The sequence below is a fragment of the Balaenoptera ricei genome, chromosome 16 (assembly GCF_028023285.1).
Source record: "Balaenoptera ricei isolate mBalRic1 chromosome 16, mBalRic1.hap2, whole genome shotgun sequence".
Lineage (NCBI taxonomy): Eukaryota > Metazoa > Chordata > Mammalia > Artiodactyla > Balaenopteridae > Balaenoptera > Balaenoptera ricei.
This window is the reverse complement of record NC_082654.1, coordinates 50,005,889-50,021,118: the sequence shown is the minus strand read 5'-3', so window position 1 is coordinate 50,021,118 and position 15,230 is coordinate 50,005,889. Positions and strand designations below refer to the sequence as shown.

The 15,230-nt window shown below is 34.9% G+C and overlaps 1 protein-coding gene across 6 annotated transcripts in view; it reads left to right on the top strand.

The window, feature by feature from the left end:
- Positions 1-15,230, top strand: part of SHLD2 (shieldin complex subunit 2) — a 101,019-nt gene that overhangs the window by 53,599 nt on the left and 32,190 nt on the right. For all 6 annotated transcript variants that reach the window (XM_059900659.1, XM_059900656.1, XM_059900657.1 and 3 more), the window contains exons 5-6: positions 12,943-13,137; positions 13,477-13,611. In XM_059900659.1, the coding sequence (XP_059756642.1) occupies positions 12,943-13,137; positions 13,477-13,611 (330 nt within the window). The remainder of the gene's footprint in view (positions 1-12,942; positions 13,138-13,476; positions 13,612-15,230) is intronic.

Sequence of the window (15,230 nt, the reverse complement as noted above, 5' to 3'; positions counted from 1 at the left end):
CAAGCCATGAGGTGCAGCCAAAAATAAAAATAAAAAGAATTAAGGAACTACCATACAAAAAAGTGCGAGGCCCAGATAGTTTCATGGGAAATTCTACCAAACCTTCAAAGATCAGATAATTCCAATGGTGTTAAAATTATTTCAGAGTATTTTTAAAAATTAATTAATTTATGTTTGGCTGTGTTGGGTCTTTGTTGCTGTGTGTGGGCCTTTCTGTAGTTGGGGCGAGCAGGGGCTACTGTTTGTTGCACTGCGTGGACTTCTCATTGCAGTGGCTTCTCTTGTTGTGGAGCACAGGCTCTAGGCATGTGGGCTTCAGTAGTTGTGGCATGCGGACTAAGTAGTTGTAGCTCACAGGCTCTAGAGCGCAGGCTCAGTAGTTGTGGTGCATGGGCTTAGTTGCTCCGTGGCATGTGGGATCTTCTGGACCAAGGCTCCAACCTGTGTCCCATGCATTGGCAGGCAGATTCTTAACCACTGTGCCACCAGGGAAGTCCCTATTCCAGAGTATTGAAGAAGGAAAATTCCTAATTCCTTTTATAAAGCAAATATAACACTGACACCTAAACCAAATAAAAACATTACAAATAAAAATACAAACCAGTATTGTACATGATTATTGGTACAAAAGTTTAAACAGAATTTTAGTAAACAAAATCTAACACCACTTTAGGAAAATAATGACCAAGTGAGATTTATTCCAGAAATGGAAGATTTGTTCAGTATCAGAATATGCATGAGTATCATATTTCATATTAATAAATCTAAGGAAAAATTATATGACTATCTCCATAGATGTTGAGAAATCCTTTGACAAAATTCAACATCAATTTATCATAAAAAGCACTCCAGGAAGTAAAAATTGAGGGATACTTTCTCCTTCTATCAATAAGTACAGTTTCAGTACAGTGCTACAGTTACAATACAGTTGATACTGTATCAAAAATATAGATATGCTTAGCCCTAATGCCTAATCTTATTTAATGGAGAAACACTAGAGGCATTTCCACTAAAATCAGTAATAAGATAAGAATGTTCACTATCTCTGCTATTCTTCACCATTATATATAGACTTATTAACCAATGCAATTAGACAAGAAGAGACATTTGAATGGGTGAAGAAGAATAAAAACTATCTCTATGTAGAAATGCTTTGATAACATATCTGGAAAACTCCAGGGACTCAAAGATAAAATCAGTTCAAACAATAAAAGAATTCAGTGGTGTAACAATACAAAAATTACTATTAAAAAAAATCAATAACATTTGTATACACAAACACCAAACAGAGGGCATAATGGTAGGAAAATACTTATTTACAATAGTAATAAAGAAGATACTTCAGGATAAATTAAACAAGAAATGTGCAACACCTATATGAAGAAAAATTTTAAATACACTAGAAAAAAATGAATACATGAACAAATGGAAAGACAACATTCCCTATTCTTGGATGGGATGACTCAACATTATAATGATACCAATTCTCCTTAAGATAATTTATAAATTCAATGCAGTCTCAATAAAAATACCAACATGCTATGTTATGGCATATACAACTTGATACTAATATTCATATGGAAAAACAAACATGCAAGAATAGCTAGGAAAACAGAAAAACTAGGAAAGCTAGGAAAAAAAAACTATGAGAGACTAGGCTTATCAGGCATTGAAACATACTCTAAAGCCCCCATAATCAAAGCAGTGTGATACTGGTGCATGAATAGGCAACTAGATCAGTGGAACAGAATAGGGAGACCAGAATTAGACCACATATGTATAATTTAGTATATGACAAAGATGGTAACTGAAACCACTGAGGTAACGGTTAGCTTTTTAATAAATGGTGCTGAGGTAACTGGGTAGCCATTTAGAAAAAGATAAGATTATATCCATTTTGGAACCAGATAGGGTAAGGGAGTCCCCAGAGAAAGAGAACCAGGCATGGCTTTCTTGACACAAGAGAAGCCATTTTTGGCCTAAGCCATTTTGTGGTCTAAGCATGGCCATAATGCTTGTCCTTGAACAGGTCTCAGTAATTAATGATCTTAAGGGAACAAAGGAATGCAGAAACCAATGACTGTTATCAGGGAAGAGAAGTAACAATAACAAAGATAAAATATCAGTTGTAAAGATTCCCAGTTCTGTTTCAAAGGTAAAGATTAGCCTGAATTGCTGAACCACCAGATCAACTGGAACCTAAGGGATGATGATTTTGACCTTTTCCAGCTTGGACTCTGCCAACTGCCCAAGTCCCTTCATGAATATGCATACACCAAACCCCTTCATGAATATGCAGGTACCCTTAGCTTAAACTGCCAACTGCCCAAACCCCTTCATGAATATGCAGGTACCCTTAGCTTAAAACTTATGCAGTTTTGCTGTTCTGGGAGACACTGCTTTGGGAATGATCACCAGTGTTCTCCTTACTTGCTGCAAGTTATAAATCCTGCCTTCTCCCCATCTTTGACTTGGTAGTGTCTTTTTTTTTTTTTTTTCAAACTTTGGGGGTTTTTTCTTATTTATTTATTTATTTATTTATATTTATATTATGGCTGTGTTGGGTCTTCGTTTTTTCTGTGTGAGGGCTTTCTCTAGTTGCAGCAAGTGGGGGCCGCTCTTCATCGCCGTGCACGGGCCTCTCATTATCGCGGCCTCTCTTGTTGCGGAGCACAGGCTCCAGACGCGCAGGCTCAGTAATTGTGGTTCACGGGCCCAGTTGCTCCGCGGCATGTGGGATCTTCCCAGACCAGGGCTCGAACCCGTGTTCCCTGCATTGGCAGGCAGATTCTCAACCACTGCGCCACCAGGGAAGCCCGGTAGTGTCTTTTGACTTGACACCCACGAAAAGGTGAACTGAGTTTTCGGGTGACAAATTCTCACAGCAAATAGAAGAATAAACTCCAAATGGATTAAGAATCTAAATGTAAACAGATGGAGAGATATACCATGTCCTTGGATTGGAAGAATCAACATTGTGAAAATGACTATACTACCCAAAGCAATCTACAGATTCAGTGCAATCCTTATCAAACTACCAATGGCATTTTTCACAGAACTAGAACAAAAAATTTCACAACTTATATGGAAACACAAAAGTCCCTGAATAGCCAAAGCAATCTTGAGAAAGAAAAATGGAGCTGGAGGAATCAGGGTCCCTGACTTCAGACTATACTACAAAGCTACAGTAATCAAGATAACATGGTACTGGTACAAAAACAGAAATGTAGATCAATGGAACAGGATAGAAAGCCCAGAGAAAAACTCACGCACATATGGTCACCTTATCTTTGATAAAGGAGGCAAGAATATACAATGGAGAAAAGACAGCCTCTTCAATAAGTGGTGCTGGGAAAACTGGACAGCTACATGTAAAAGAATGAAATAAGAACATTTCCTAACACCATACACAAAAATAAACTCAAAATGGATTAAAGACCTAAATGTAAGGCCAGACACTATCAAACTCTTAGAGGAAAACATAGGCAGAACACTCTATGACATAAATCACGGCAAGATCCCTTTTGACCCACCTCCTAGAGAAATGGAAATAGAAACAAAAATAAACAAATAGGACCTAATGAAACTTAAAAGCTTTTGCACAGCGAAGGAAACCATAAACAAGACGAAAAGACAACCCTCAGAATGGGAGAAAATATTTGCCAACGAAGCAACTGACAAAGGATTAATCTCCAAATATACAAGCAGTTCATGTAGCTCAATATGAAAAAAACAAACAACCTAATCCAAAAATGGGCAGAAGACCTAAACAGACGTTTCTCCAAAGAAGATATACAGATTGCCAACAAACACATGAAAGGATGCTCAACATCACTAATCATTAGAGAAATGCAAATCAAAACTACAATGATGTATCACCTCATACTAGTCAGAATGGCCATCATCAAAAAATCTACAAACAGTAAATGCTGGAGTGGGTGTGGAGAAAGGGGAATCCTCTTGCACTGTTGGTGGGAATGTAAATTGATACAGCCACTATGGAGAGCAATATGGAGGTTCCTTAAAAAACTAAAAATGAACTGCCTTATGACCCAGCAGTCCCACTACTGGGCATATACCATGAGAAAAACGATAATTCAAAAAGAGTCATGTACCACAATGTTCATTGCAGCACTGTTTACAATAGCCAGGACATGGAAGCTACCTAGTATCCATCGACAGATGAATGGATAAAGAAGATGTAGCACATATATACAATGGAATATTACTCAGCCATAAAAAGAAACGAAATTGAGTTGTTTGTAATGAGGTGGATGGACCTAGAGTCTGTCATACAGAGTGAAGTAAGTCAGAAAAGGAAAAACAAATACTGTATGCTAACATACATATGGAATCTAAAACAGATGGTTCTGACGAACCTAAGGGCAGGACAGGAATAAAGATGCAGACGTAGAGGATGGACTTGAGGACACTGGGAGGGGAAGGGTAAGCTGGGATGAAGTGAGAGAGTAGCATTGACATATATACACTACCAAATGTAAAATAGATAGCTAGTGGGAAGCAGCCGCATAGCACAGGGAGATCACCTCCGTGCTTTGTATCCCACCTAGAGGGGTGGGATAAGGAGGGTGGGAGGGAGATACAAGAGGGAGGAGATATGGGTATGTATGTATACGTGTAGCTGATTCACTTTGTTATAAAGCAGAAACTAACACAACATTGTAAAGCAATTATACTCCAATGAAGATGTTAAAAAAAAAGATAAATTACAAAAAAAAAAAGAATCTAAATGTAAAAAATAAAACCATATAACTATTAGAAGGAAACATAGATGAATTCCCCTCTAAACCTGGTGTAGGGAAAGTCTTTCTTACTATTACTCAGAATCCAGAGGCAGTAAAATACAAGACTAATACATTTACCTATGGAAAAATAAAAATTTGAATGAATAAAAACAACATAAAGTCAAAACACAGCTGGCATACTTGGAGGGAATATTTGCAACATACATCTAAGACAAAAGGGTAGTATTCCTAATATGTGGAGAACTCTTAAAAATTGAGCAACAGCGGACCTGATGGAAAAATGGGAAGTAGACACGAGAAATTCAAGTTAAAACAACACAGATGTCGTTCACCTATCAGATTGGCAAAAATTAAAAACTAGGACAACACATTCTGTTGATGAGGCTGTGGGGGAGAAGGCTCTTTTACACATCGCTGGTGGGAAGGTAAATTGCCACAACCCTTCTGGAGGAATATTTGGTGATACCTAACAGAATTACATATGTACGCAGCTTTCAACCCAACAAGCTTACTTTTAGGAATCCATCCTGAAGATACAACTATCAATACAAAAATATGAAAATACATCGGAACAAGGTTATTGTTTGCAGTGTTGTTTATAATTACGAGACATTGAAAAAATTGAAATGCTCATACATAGAATGGTTGATTAAATTATGGTACAGTCACATAGTGGAATACTATGCAGGTGTAAAAAGAGTCTATGAAGTGATATGAAGTGATTTCCACGACATATTGTTATGTGAAAAATAAAAAGCCCCCAAAAGCGTATGTAGTATGCTATCCTTCATCTAAGAAAGAAGGGAGGAATAAGAAAATATACATGTAACTCCTCATTTGTGCAAAAAAAATGCAGAAAGGATAAACCAGAAATAACAAGATTAGATACCTGCAATCTTGGGAAAGGTTGGGAAAGGGGTAGAAAGAAAGAGGGAATGGAAATAAGGTAGCATCAATGAGAGAGATGAAAGAGGGAATGGAAATAGGGTAACATTGATGAGGAGGGAGTGACACTTCTTTGAGTATGTCTTTTTGTGTGGCTCTGTCTCACAGAACCACAGTGATGTTTCATATACCCCCGAAAATAAACGATTAAAACCAATTAGAATGTGGTGGAGGGGGAACCCAAAATGGAATGAACACTGACAAATGAGCCTAACAGTATTACAGATGAATAAAATAACTACACAGAAGGGTGGGGGGAAAAAGAACAAACTTAAGAAACTGGAAAACAGTGTATTGACTGGATTCTGTAAGGCTAAGGAAAAAAACGTACATAAATGCTGTAATCTAGTTAGTAAAAGTGTTTCTCAAAGAGGAATGGATTAGCAACAACTCTGTATATGTACTAAAATTGAACAAGTAAGTAAATAAATTGTAGATAATGAGAATTGGGTTTCTCACTGTGAAAGAAAGAAGTTATATTTAAAAAAGAGGGAAGGTTAAAAGGAACCTTTTGGATTAGAGCTAGAAATACTAGTGTATGCTCATGGTTTTCAATATATAGATAGATAAGCATATAGATAAAGGGATACAGAAATATAGATATATGTGTATAGGTGGGCTACTATGCTTAGTACATATATTTCCTAGTTCTGTCTGCTGAGAGGACACAGAAGTAGTGACACCTCAGTAAGAATGATCATACCTAGGGCCCAGATCTTGGTCTGTAAAAGGAACCAGCACTGCTAGAAGTGGTTGATTACAGGACTGGGACAGCGAAAATACGAGAAGAGCCTGGAACATCTGGTGGTGTCAGAAAAGGGTTGTTTTGAAAGAACACAAGAGCCAACATGAAGGACTACCTACTAGCCAAAACTGGAACAATTTAAGGAAAAAAAGAAAAGATAGTATTGGATTATAGCCCATAGAATAAGATACTTATGGGTTCATACTGAAATAAATAAACATTCAACTGACTGACTTACAAACTAAATTAAGTAAACAAATAAACAAACAAACAAATAAATAAGAGCTCTTCTTCACAATTCCAATGACTAAATTGGAATTACAATGAATAAATGTGAGAAGAAAAAGGAAAACAGAGAATTACCATTAGATAACCACTTCAGTAATAAATATTGCAAACAAGGATCCACTGATAGATGCTAAAATTAGTAGATGGAAGTTTGGGGAGAAATAACATTGCATAGTCTCAAAATGTCTCCCCAAGGTAGTTATCAGCTTACAAGGAGAAAACCAACTTACAAGGCAGACACCAACTTAACTAGGTGATTAAGGTAAATATCAGTATTAAGGATATCATGAATTCCTTGCTATGTTGCATTGAAAGGGAGACAGCATAATTTTTGTGGTATTCTTGCCAAAAATGCATAACCTCATTTCAGTCATGAGAAAACATTGGGGAAACCCAAATGGAGGGACATTCTACAAAGTAATTGATCAATACTCTTCAGAAGTGTCGAGGTCATGAATGACAAGAAAGACTGGGGACTTCCCCAGTGGCGCAGTGGATAAGACTCCGTGCTCTCAATGCAGGGGGCCTGGGTTCGATCTCTGGTCAGGGAATTAGATCCCACATGCGTGCCGCAACTAAGACTTTGCATGCCACAACTAAGGAGCCCACGTGTGCAACTAAGGAGCCCACGAGCCACAACTAAGGAGCCTGCCTGCTGCAATTAAGACCCCACGCAACCAGATAAATAAATAAATGTTTTAAAAAGAAGACTGATAACTACTGCAGACTGGAGGAGACTAAAGAGAAATAACAACTAAATGTAATGTAGAATCCTGGATAAGATGCTACATAGAAGAAGAATATTAGTGGGAAAATTGGTAAAATTTGAGTAAGATTTATAGTTAATATTTAAGCAGTATTAATTTCCTGTTCATAATTATTCTGTACTTATGAAGATCTTCACGTTAGAGGATATAGGATAAGGAATATAAGAGAACTCCACTATTTTTGCAACTTTTTTGTAAGTCTAATATTAGTTCAAAAAAAAGTTAAAAAAAGCCATATATGTTCATCTCAAAGGTACAAAAAAGCTTTTGAAAATAAAATTCAACCCCTATTCATTGGGAATAGAAGGAAATTTATTTTAAATTCATAAGGAGTATCTTTAAAAAATCCAGAGCAGATATCTTAATTGGAGAAATATTAGAAACATTCCTTAAAAAAATTAGGAACGAGACTAGGATGCTGCTGTTACTACTTTTATTCAGCATATTATTGGAGATACTAACCAGTGTGAGAAAACATGGAAAGAGAAATTTCCAAAAAGACTGGAAAAGAAGAAATAAAGCTGTCATTATTTACAGATGATGTGGTGGATTATTATAATTATTATTTATAGATTTACAAAGGATCTTTCCCCTCTTAAAACTACAAGCAAATTATTAGAAATAATGGGAAAGTTTAGCAAGGTGGCCAGGTATAAGGTTAATATACAAAAGTCAATTGCATTTCTAGAGTGGAGTGACTAACAACTAGTAACACAAATAAAGAGAAGGCACCATTTACAATATTATCATGTGGTACTAAATATCTAGTAAGAAATTTAACAATTTTGTTGTTAAATGAAAAAATTAAAAATTAAGAGAAATTAAAGAACTAAATAAACATATTTTGTTCACTGAAAGGTTTAACATTGTAAAGATTTCAGTTCTCTCCAAGTTGATCTATAAATTCAGTAAAAATCCAATCAAAATCCCAATAAGATTTTCATGAAATTTGATAAGACTATTCTAGTAGGTAAAAGAGTAAGTGGTCAAAAGCAGCCTGGGCATTTATTGTATTTATTTATTTATATTTATATATATATATTTTTAGCCTGGGCATTTTTGAAAAAGAAAAGCAGGAATAATTTGCCCTCTTAGATATCAGGATTTAGTGTGAACCTATAGTAATTAAAAACAGTATGGTTTTGGCTAGTTGAAGTCAGCCAATTTTTAATTTTGGGATTTCTTTAAAGGATTAAAGTTTAGAAAAAAAAAGATTAAAGTTTAATCTTTTATTATGAGCATTCAAAGTTGCTACATCTTTGAAAGCATATTTCCAAGGAGCTAAATGGCTTTTATAAATGTTTTGTAGATGTTAATACAATGGAAGGGTAAAGAATGTTTTACAATAATGAAAATAACATGGTATGTAAATATTTTGCAAGGGATTTGAGAGACAGATGTTGTAGATAGTTCTGGTTTTAAGACTGATCTAGATTCAAGTGAGATTGCTCTAGTTCAGTAATTTCATAAAAATCTTAGGATCTAATTCTGGATGGAGAATATCCCATGGAACCTGGGGAGCTTCAGGTTTTGTAGAACAATGTGAAAAACCTTGAGCTAATTAAATAACCTTTAGAGGTTACTTCAAATTTATTTTTATACTTACATAGGAATTTATATTGCCTTGTTTTTCACAGGTTACACAAGTTAGTAGCTAAATAAAGTATGTTCTAAGGCTTTTTTTGTTTGATTTAGGGAAATAGTTAGCAGTTGATACTTTGCTAATATTGCAGTTGTTTTTCTTCTGAAAGAATAAGTCAATTTGGTTAGTTAAGAGTTTTTTTTGTTTTTTTGTTTTTGCAAGTTGTTACAACTCATGAGAGCCTTCTTACTTTTGATCAATATGTGTATTGTGCTCTTGTTCTTTCCTCATTACAGTATGGTGTTATAAATTTTACAAACCTAGTCCTGATAATGTGACAGGATATAAATTTATCTTAAATATTATTAAATTAAGTATATAAATCTAAGTTTTAACACAATGTTTTCATGAAGTAGGCTATTTTATTTGAAATCTAAGTAATCAGATGTTTCTGTACAAATTTTTATGAAGTAAGAATAAGTAAATAATTTGATATTAGCAATCTTTTTTCCCCCAAAAAAGCTCTTATTGTAGATAAAGAATAAAGCCCAGAGATGTTAAGTACAAGTTCAGAGGAGTCATTATTGACAAAGTCAGAATTGAACCCAGTTTTTCTGATTCCAAATGTGCTGGAAATATTGTGAAGGAGGAATCAGGAGGCCTGGTGAATAAACTGGAGCTGTGGAAGGAGATATCTGGAGTTGGGTTTTGCTGTAACCTAATTGGTCTCCTTATCCCCACTCTTCCCCTTTTTCTCATTCATCTTTCATACTGTCTGTTCTTTTCTCTTATGCTCATTATCTTTGTTATGCTATCACCATTATTTTATAAAATTCATTTAGGAATTGAGTGACCTTAATTAGAATAGATTTCATGTATCAGATTCTAAAAGCTTTAGAACATTTGTTTTTATCCATCCACTCAGCTGTGCCAGAAATCTTGATGTCTTCTGCAGTCTTTTCTTTACCCTCCACATCTAATTGCTTCTTGGATTCTACCTCAGAACTAGTTCACAAATCTATCACCGTTTTCCCCTTCAAGCAGTCTTGCCTGGTTTCTAGTCCTTTCATCTGCTGGATGGTCACTAGCCTTCTAAAAGTTCTTCCTACTCTTTCGTCTATGAAAATTGATTCCTCTACGTTAATGCGTCCATAAACTTGGATGGGAAGACCTTACATCTTTTTTTTCCTTACAGTTTTATTGAGATATAATTGACATACAGCACTGTATAAGTTTAAGGCATACAGCATAATGATTTGACTTACGTACATCATGAAATTATTATCACAGTAAGTTTAGTGAATATCTCTCATCTCATATAGATACAAAATTAAAGAAATAGAAAAATACTCTTTTTCCTTGTGATAAGAACTCTTCGGATTTACTCTCTTAACCATTTTCATATATAATGTACAGCAGTGTTAATTATATTTATCATGTTGTACATTACACCCCTAGTACTTATTTATCTTATAACTGGAACTTTGTACCTTTAGACTGTCTTCATCCAGTTCCTCCTCCCCCCACCTCCATCTCTGGAAACAGTAAGATATTACATCTTTGTTTTCACTAATTGCTTATTGAAAATTACCATTTCCTTCCATTATGAATAAGGTGACAATCCTCAGTAATATTATCAATACTTGTGACTTGGTCACCAATGGAAAACACATATATTTTCATATCACATTACAGTTGTTGAAGATAACTTGAATATCATTTATGCCCATGATACTTTGGCATACTTTGAAATTATAGTAGTTGCTGCATACTCTGCTATATCTTGTTATTTAATGTTTTAATGAGGCTTATAGGTTATCCCCAGTTCAAAAAATATTTTGATTACTGTATTTCCATATAATTGGTTTTACTATCCTATTTCATTTCATGAACTTAAAAATATTATTCTGTAATAAAAATGTTCTAAAATTAGATAATGGTAATAGTTACACAACTTTGTGAAATACTATAAAAAAACACTGAATTGTACACTTTAAAAGGGTGAACTTTATGTATGTGAATTATATTCCAATAAAGCTGTTATAAAAATATTATTCTGGGGACTTCCCTGGTGGCGCAGTGGTTAAGAATCCGCCTGCTACTGCAGGGGACACAGGTTCGAGCCCCAGCCTGGGGAGATCCCACGTGCCACAGAGCAACTAAGCTCGTGTGCCACAACTGCTGAGCCTGCTCTCTAGAGCCCGTGAGCCACAACTAATGAAGCCCGCGCACCTAGAGCCCATGCTCCACAATAAGAGAAGACACCGCAATTAGAAGCCTGCACACCGCAACGAAGAGTAGCCCCTGCTCGCCGCAACTAGAGAAAGCCCGCACGCAGCAACGAAGACCCAACACAGCCAAAAATAAATAAATAAATAAATAAATAAATAAATAAATAAATAAATAAATAAATAAACTCTGTTCATTAAAAAAAAAAATTATTCTGATAATGGGTCTCTATGCTTTATCAGAATATAAAAAGCGTCTAAGGTACATAAAGTATTACCAGCCCCTTCTCTTTACCTGGAAATATACTTTCCTTCCCAGTTTACTACCTAGAAACCTTTTATTAGGCATTTTTCCAAAACCTTGCTAAATATTTCCTCAGTAAAGCCTCTTCCAACTTCCCGGGGCAGTTCTTTTGGTGTGCTCCTAGGAATGCTTACATATACTGCATATACCCTAAGCCCATTGTTGGTTATCAACCTCTAGGTTGATAATTTCTTCAGCCTTGGGTTCATGTCTTTGTGTCCCTAGCACCTGGTATAATGCCTGGCACGTAGTGGATGGTCTACTGATGAATGAGTGAATAATGAGGCTTTAGTGTGGCACAAGAAATACGTTAGGATGGAAATGATACTGGGAGAAGGAAAGAAGAATCATTTATTTTTTTCTATTGAAATCAGTTAGTAGACTCTGCTTTTTAAAAAGTACTCCTGTTTTTTGCTAAGATCTTATTTTTCGTCAACAATCAGTCATTTATTCAAACATACCTCCCTTTCCTTCAGGGAAATTAAATTTTAATCAGCAAAACTCATTCATCTGTACATTTAAAATGTGTATTTTATTGTATGTAAAGTACATATAAAAATGAGGAAAAAAATTGAGACCGGAGAGAAAAACATCTAAGTAGCATAATGACTTAAGAATTAAATAATCGATCTAACAATCAAGAGAAATATAAAGTAGTGCATGCACAAATGCCAAATGAGAGTTAGAGATAAAAACTAAGTTCAGGGGAAGGAGAAATCACTGGGAGTCTATAGTGGTGGTTTTTCTGTGTAGTATTTGGATGGGGAGAGAGGAGGATGACAGCATTATAGCCAGTGAATATAGTGAAGGCACAGGCTTAGCAGTGGGAAAGAGTAAGGCATGTTCTGGGAGAGCCAGTTAGGGGAGTCTTCGAGTATTTCAGATGAGAAATGCTAACAGTCTTGAGGAAGAATAGCAGTGGTTGGGATAGTTGAGGAAGACGTGATCAAATCAGACTCCAGGAGTTAGGGAACTGGTTGGATACAACAGGGTAATGGAGGAATCAAAAAATAATTGAAATATTGGTCTTGGTTAATTGGTGGAAAAATGATATTATTAACAAAATAGAGAAGTAAGGGAGCAGGGCAAGTTTTTTGGAGATGGTAAATATTTCCATTGGTTAAAAATATCAAGCTTATTTTGGCATCTAAACTGATTCAAGAATAAGCTACATGTTTTATAGAAATGAAAACATGTTTTACATTTAATCACACTTTACAACATAAAAAACAGTTCTAAGAAGATATCATGTTACCAGGAAAATATAATGTTTCCATTTTTTGTACATGTGGTCTTTTTTTTTTCTTTCTTTCTTAGATTCCAGTATGGTTAGTGATATTGTACTTCAAGACTTACTGGCATATGTGTCTTCAAAACATTCCTATCTCAGAGATCTTCCTCGGAGGCAGCTTCAGAAAATGAGCAGTATAGAATTTGTAGAATTGGAGCAGCTTCAGCCAGACGTGTTAGTCCATGCAGTTCTAAGAGTTGTTGATATCATTATACTGACAGGTAAACATTTTGGGTGCCTCCTTAATTTTAGGTTATAAAAAAATTAAGATACAATAAGGACCTACTGTATAGCACAGGGAACTATACTCAATATTTTGTAATAACTTATAAGGGAAGAGAATCTGAAGAAGAATATATATATGTATATTCTTCTGAATTGTGCTGTACACCTGAAACTAACACCATATTGTAAATCAACTATACTTCAATTAAAAAAAATTAAGATACAGGACCGTCTTAGTGTACCATTTGGTTATCAGTAGATATCATTAGACACTGAAGTACGGTATCACATGTAATAGAGTAATGCCAACTGAAATATTCCTTTTCCTTTTCCAGAGGCATTATACAGTTATAGAGGACAGAAGCAAAGGAAAGTTATGTTAACAGTGGAACAGGCCCAAGGTCAACATTATGTGCTTGTATTATGGGGTCCTGGAGCAGCCTGGTACCCTCAACTTCAAAGGAAAAAAGGTAAATACACCAAAAAGCATTTAATCTATTTATAGTTAGGTAAATGATTAATGCTTATGAGCCTAAGATGAAGGGACTCTGGAGATCAGACTACGTTTGAAATATAATTGATCATGATTGAATATTCTTTTGCAGATTTCTTCTGTTATAATTTTATACCTCCTGTAAGCAATTCAGTGATCTAAAAAGTCCTCTACAATTAATGGTAGCAAAATAAAATCTTCTGTTTATTCCCAGGTATACTACTTTACCTTTATAGTGAAGATCTTACCTTCTTTGGATAATGTTGTTTAAAAATTTAATTCTGGAGACACTTCTACAATTTTTGTTCAGCCAAAGTACTCTGATAAATAAACTTCTCTCTGGTTATAGGGCAGATGTTAGGGGAGTTGCATTAACTCTTTCAAGTCGCAGTGTTACTGTTTAATAAATTACTGTGCCCCAGGTTTTTATTCCAGTTGTTTTAAAAGTGTGGACTATTAGCCATCCATAGAATGTTCATGTTTAAAGTATGACACATGATTACATTTTTCTTTAAAGCATAAGTTAATCACTTATGATGTATTGAATTAAATGGAATTGATGTTTCAATAAAATAGTATAACATCTTCTTTTTGATATTGTGAGATCCTTTAGCTGCAACAATCAGAAACAGTTTAATTACTGGCTTATGAGTTATTTTACTCTGCTAAATTAATTCAAAGATTAAGTATGTGACCCATTCTTTTTTACCTGAAAGAGTTAATGTTTCTTTGCAAACTTCTATTTCAAAATAGTTATCTAAAGATAAGATCTATCACATCGTCTCTCTTAATCATTAATAGCCCATAACTAGGATTTGACTTTTGACTTTTATGTTAAGATCAAGCAGTGACAAACATTTGTTTGGTTGAGAAATCTGAAACATGTGTCGATGATAGACAAACCATCGTTGTTGACCACCATGTCACGGCCAGGAACATGAGTCTACTGTGTGCTGAGCAGAATGTAGGTCAAAGGTGTCATTCCAGTTACAGTGGAGCTGTAGCAAAGCAGATTGCTCCATGCTTAATATGAATATTCTTTTAAAACTAATAGTTATTTGGTTAATAGAAGAGGAATTGTAGTTATCTCTAGATAATTCTGTGATATTTAGGTTAATATTGAAAATTTATGAATCCAGGAATTAAGGTATAGTTGTTCTTTGTTCATTCATTCAGCATATTTATTTATAATCATTGTTTTTTAAGTTTTAATATCTACCTTAATACCTCAAGATCATTCTTTCTAAAATGGGAAAATACCAATTTTGAAGAATCATTTAAGTAAGTGATTCTACTTTCACAAATTGTTAGCATTCTGTCTATTCATTTAGTATATCTTTTTTTTTCTTAAGGCATTCTCTGTATTATTCTTTCTGTACTGGGCCCTGGTTTTACTTGTTCCCAAGGAAAACAAACTCACATTTAGGTGATATAATCAGAAATGATCGTCAAGCAGTCATTACTGAATACTGGAGATAACAGAGTCAATGTTTTAGAGAAGAATAATAAGAGACTAATCCCCAATTTACGTTTTTTAGAAATATGTGTTGTTAGTAGGAATTTGGTATGCCTCATGTGTAGCAAGCATTGGTCACA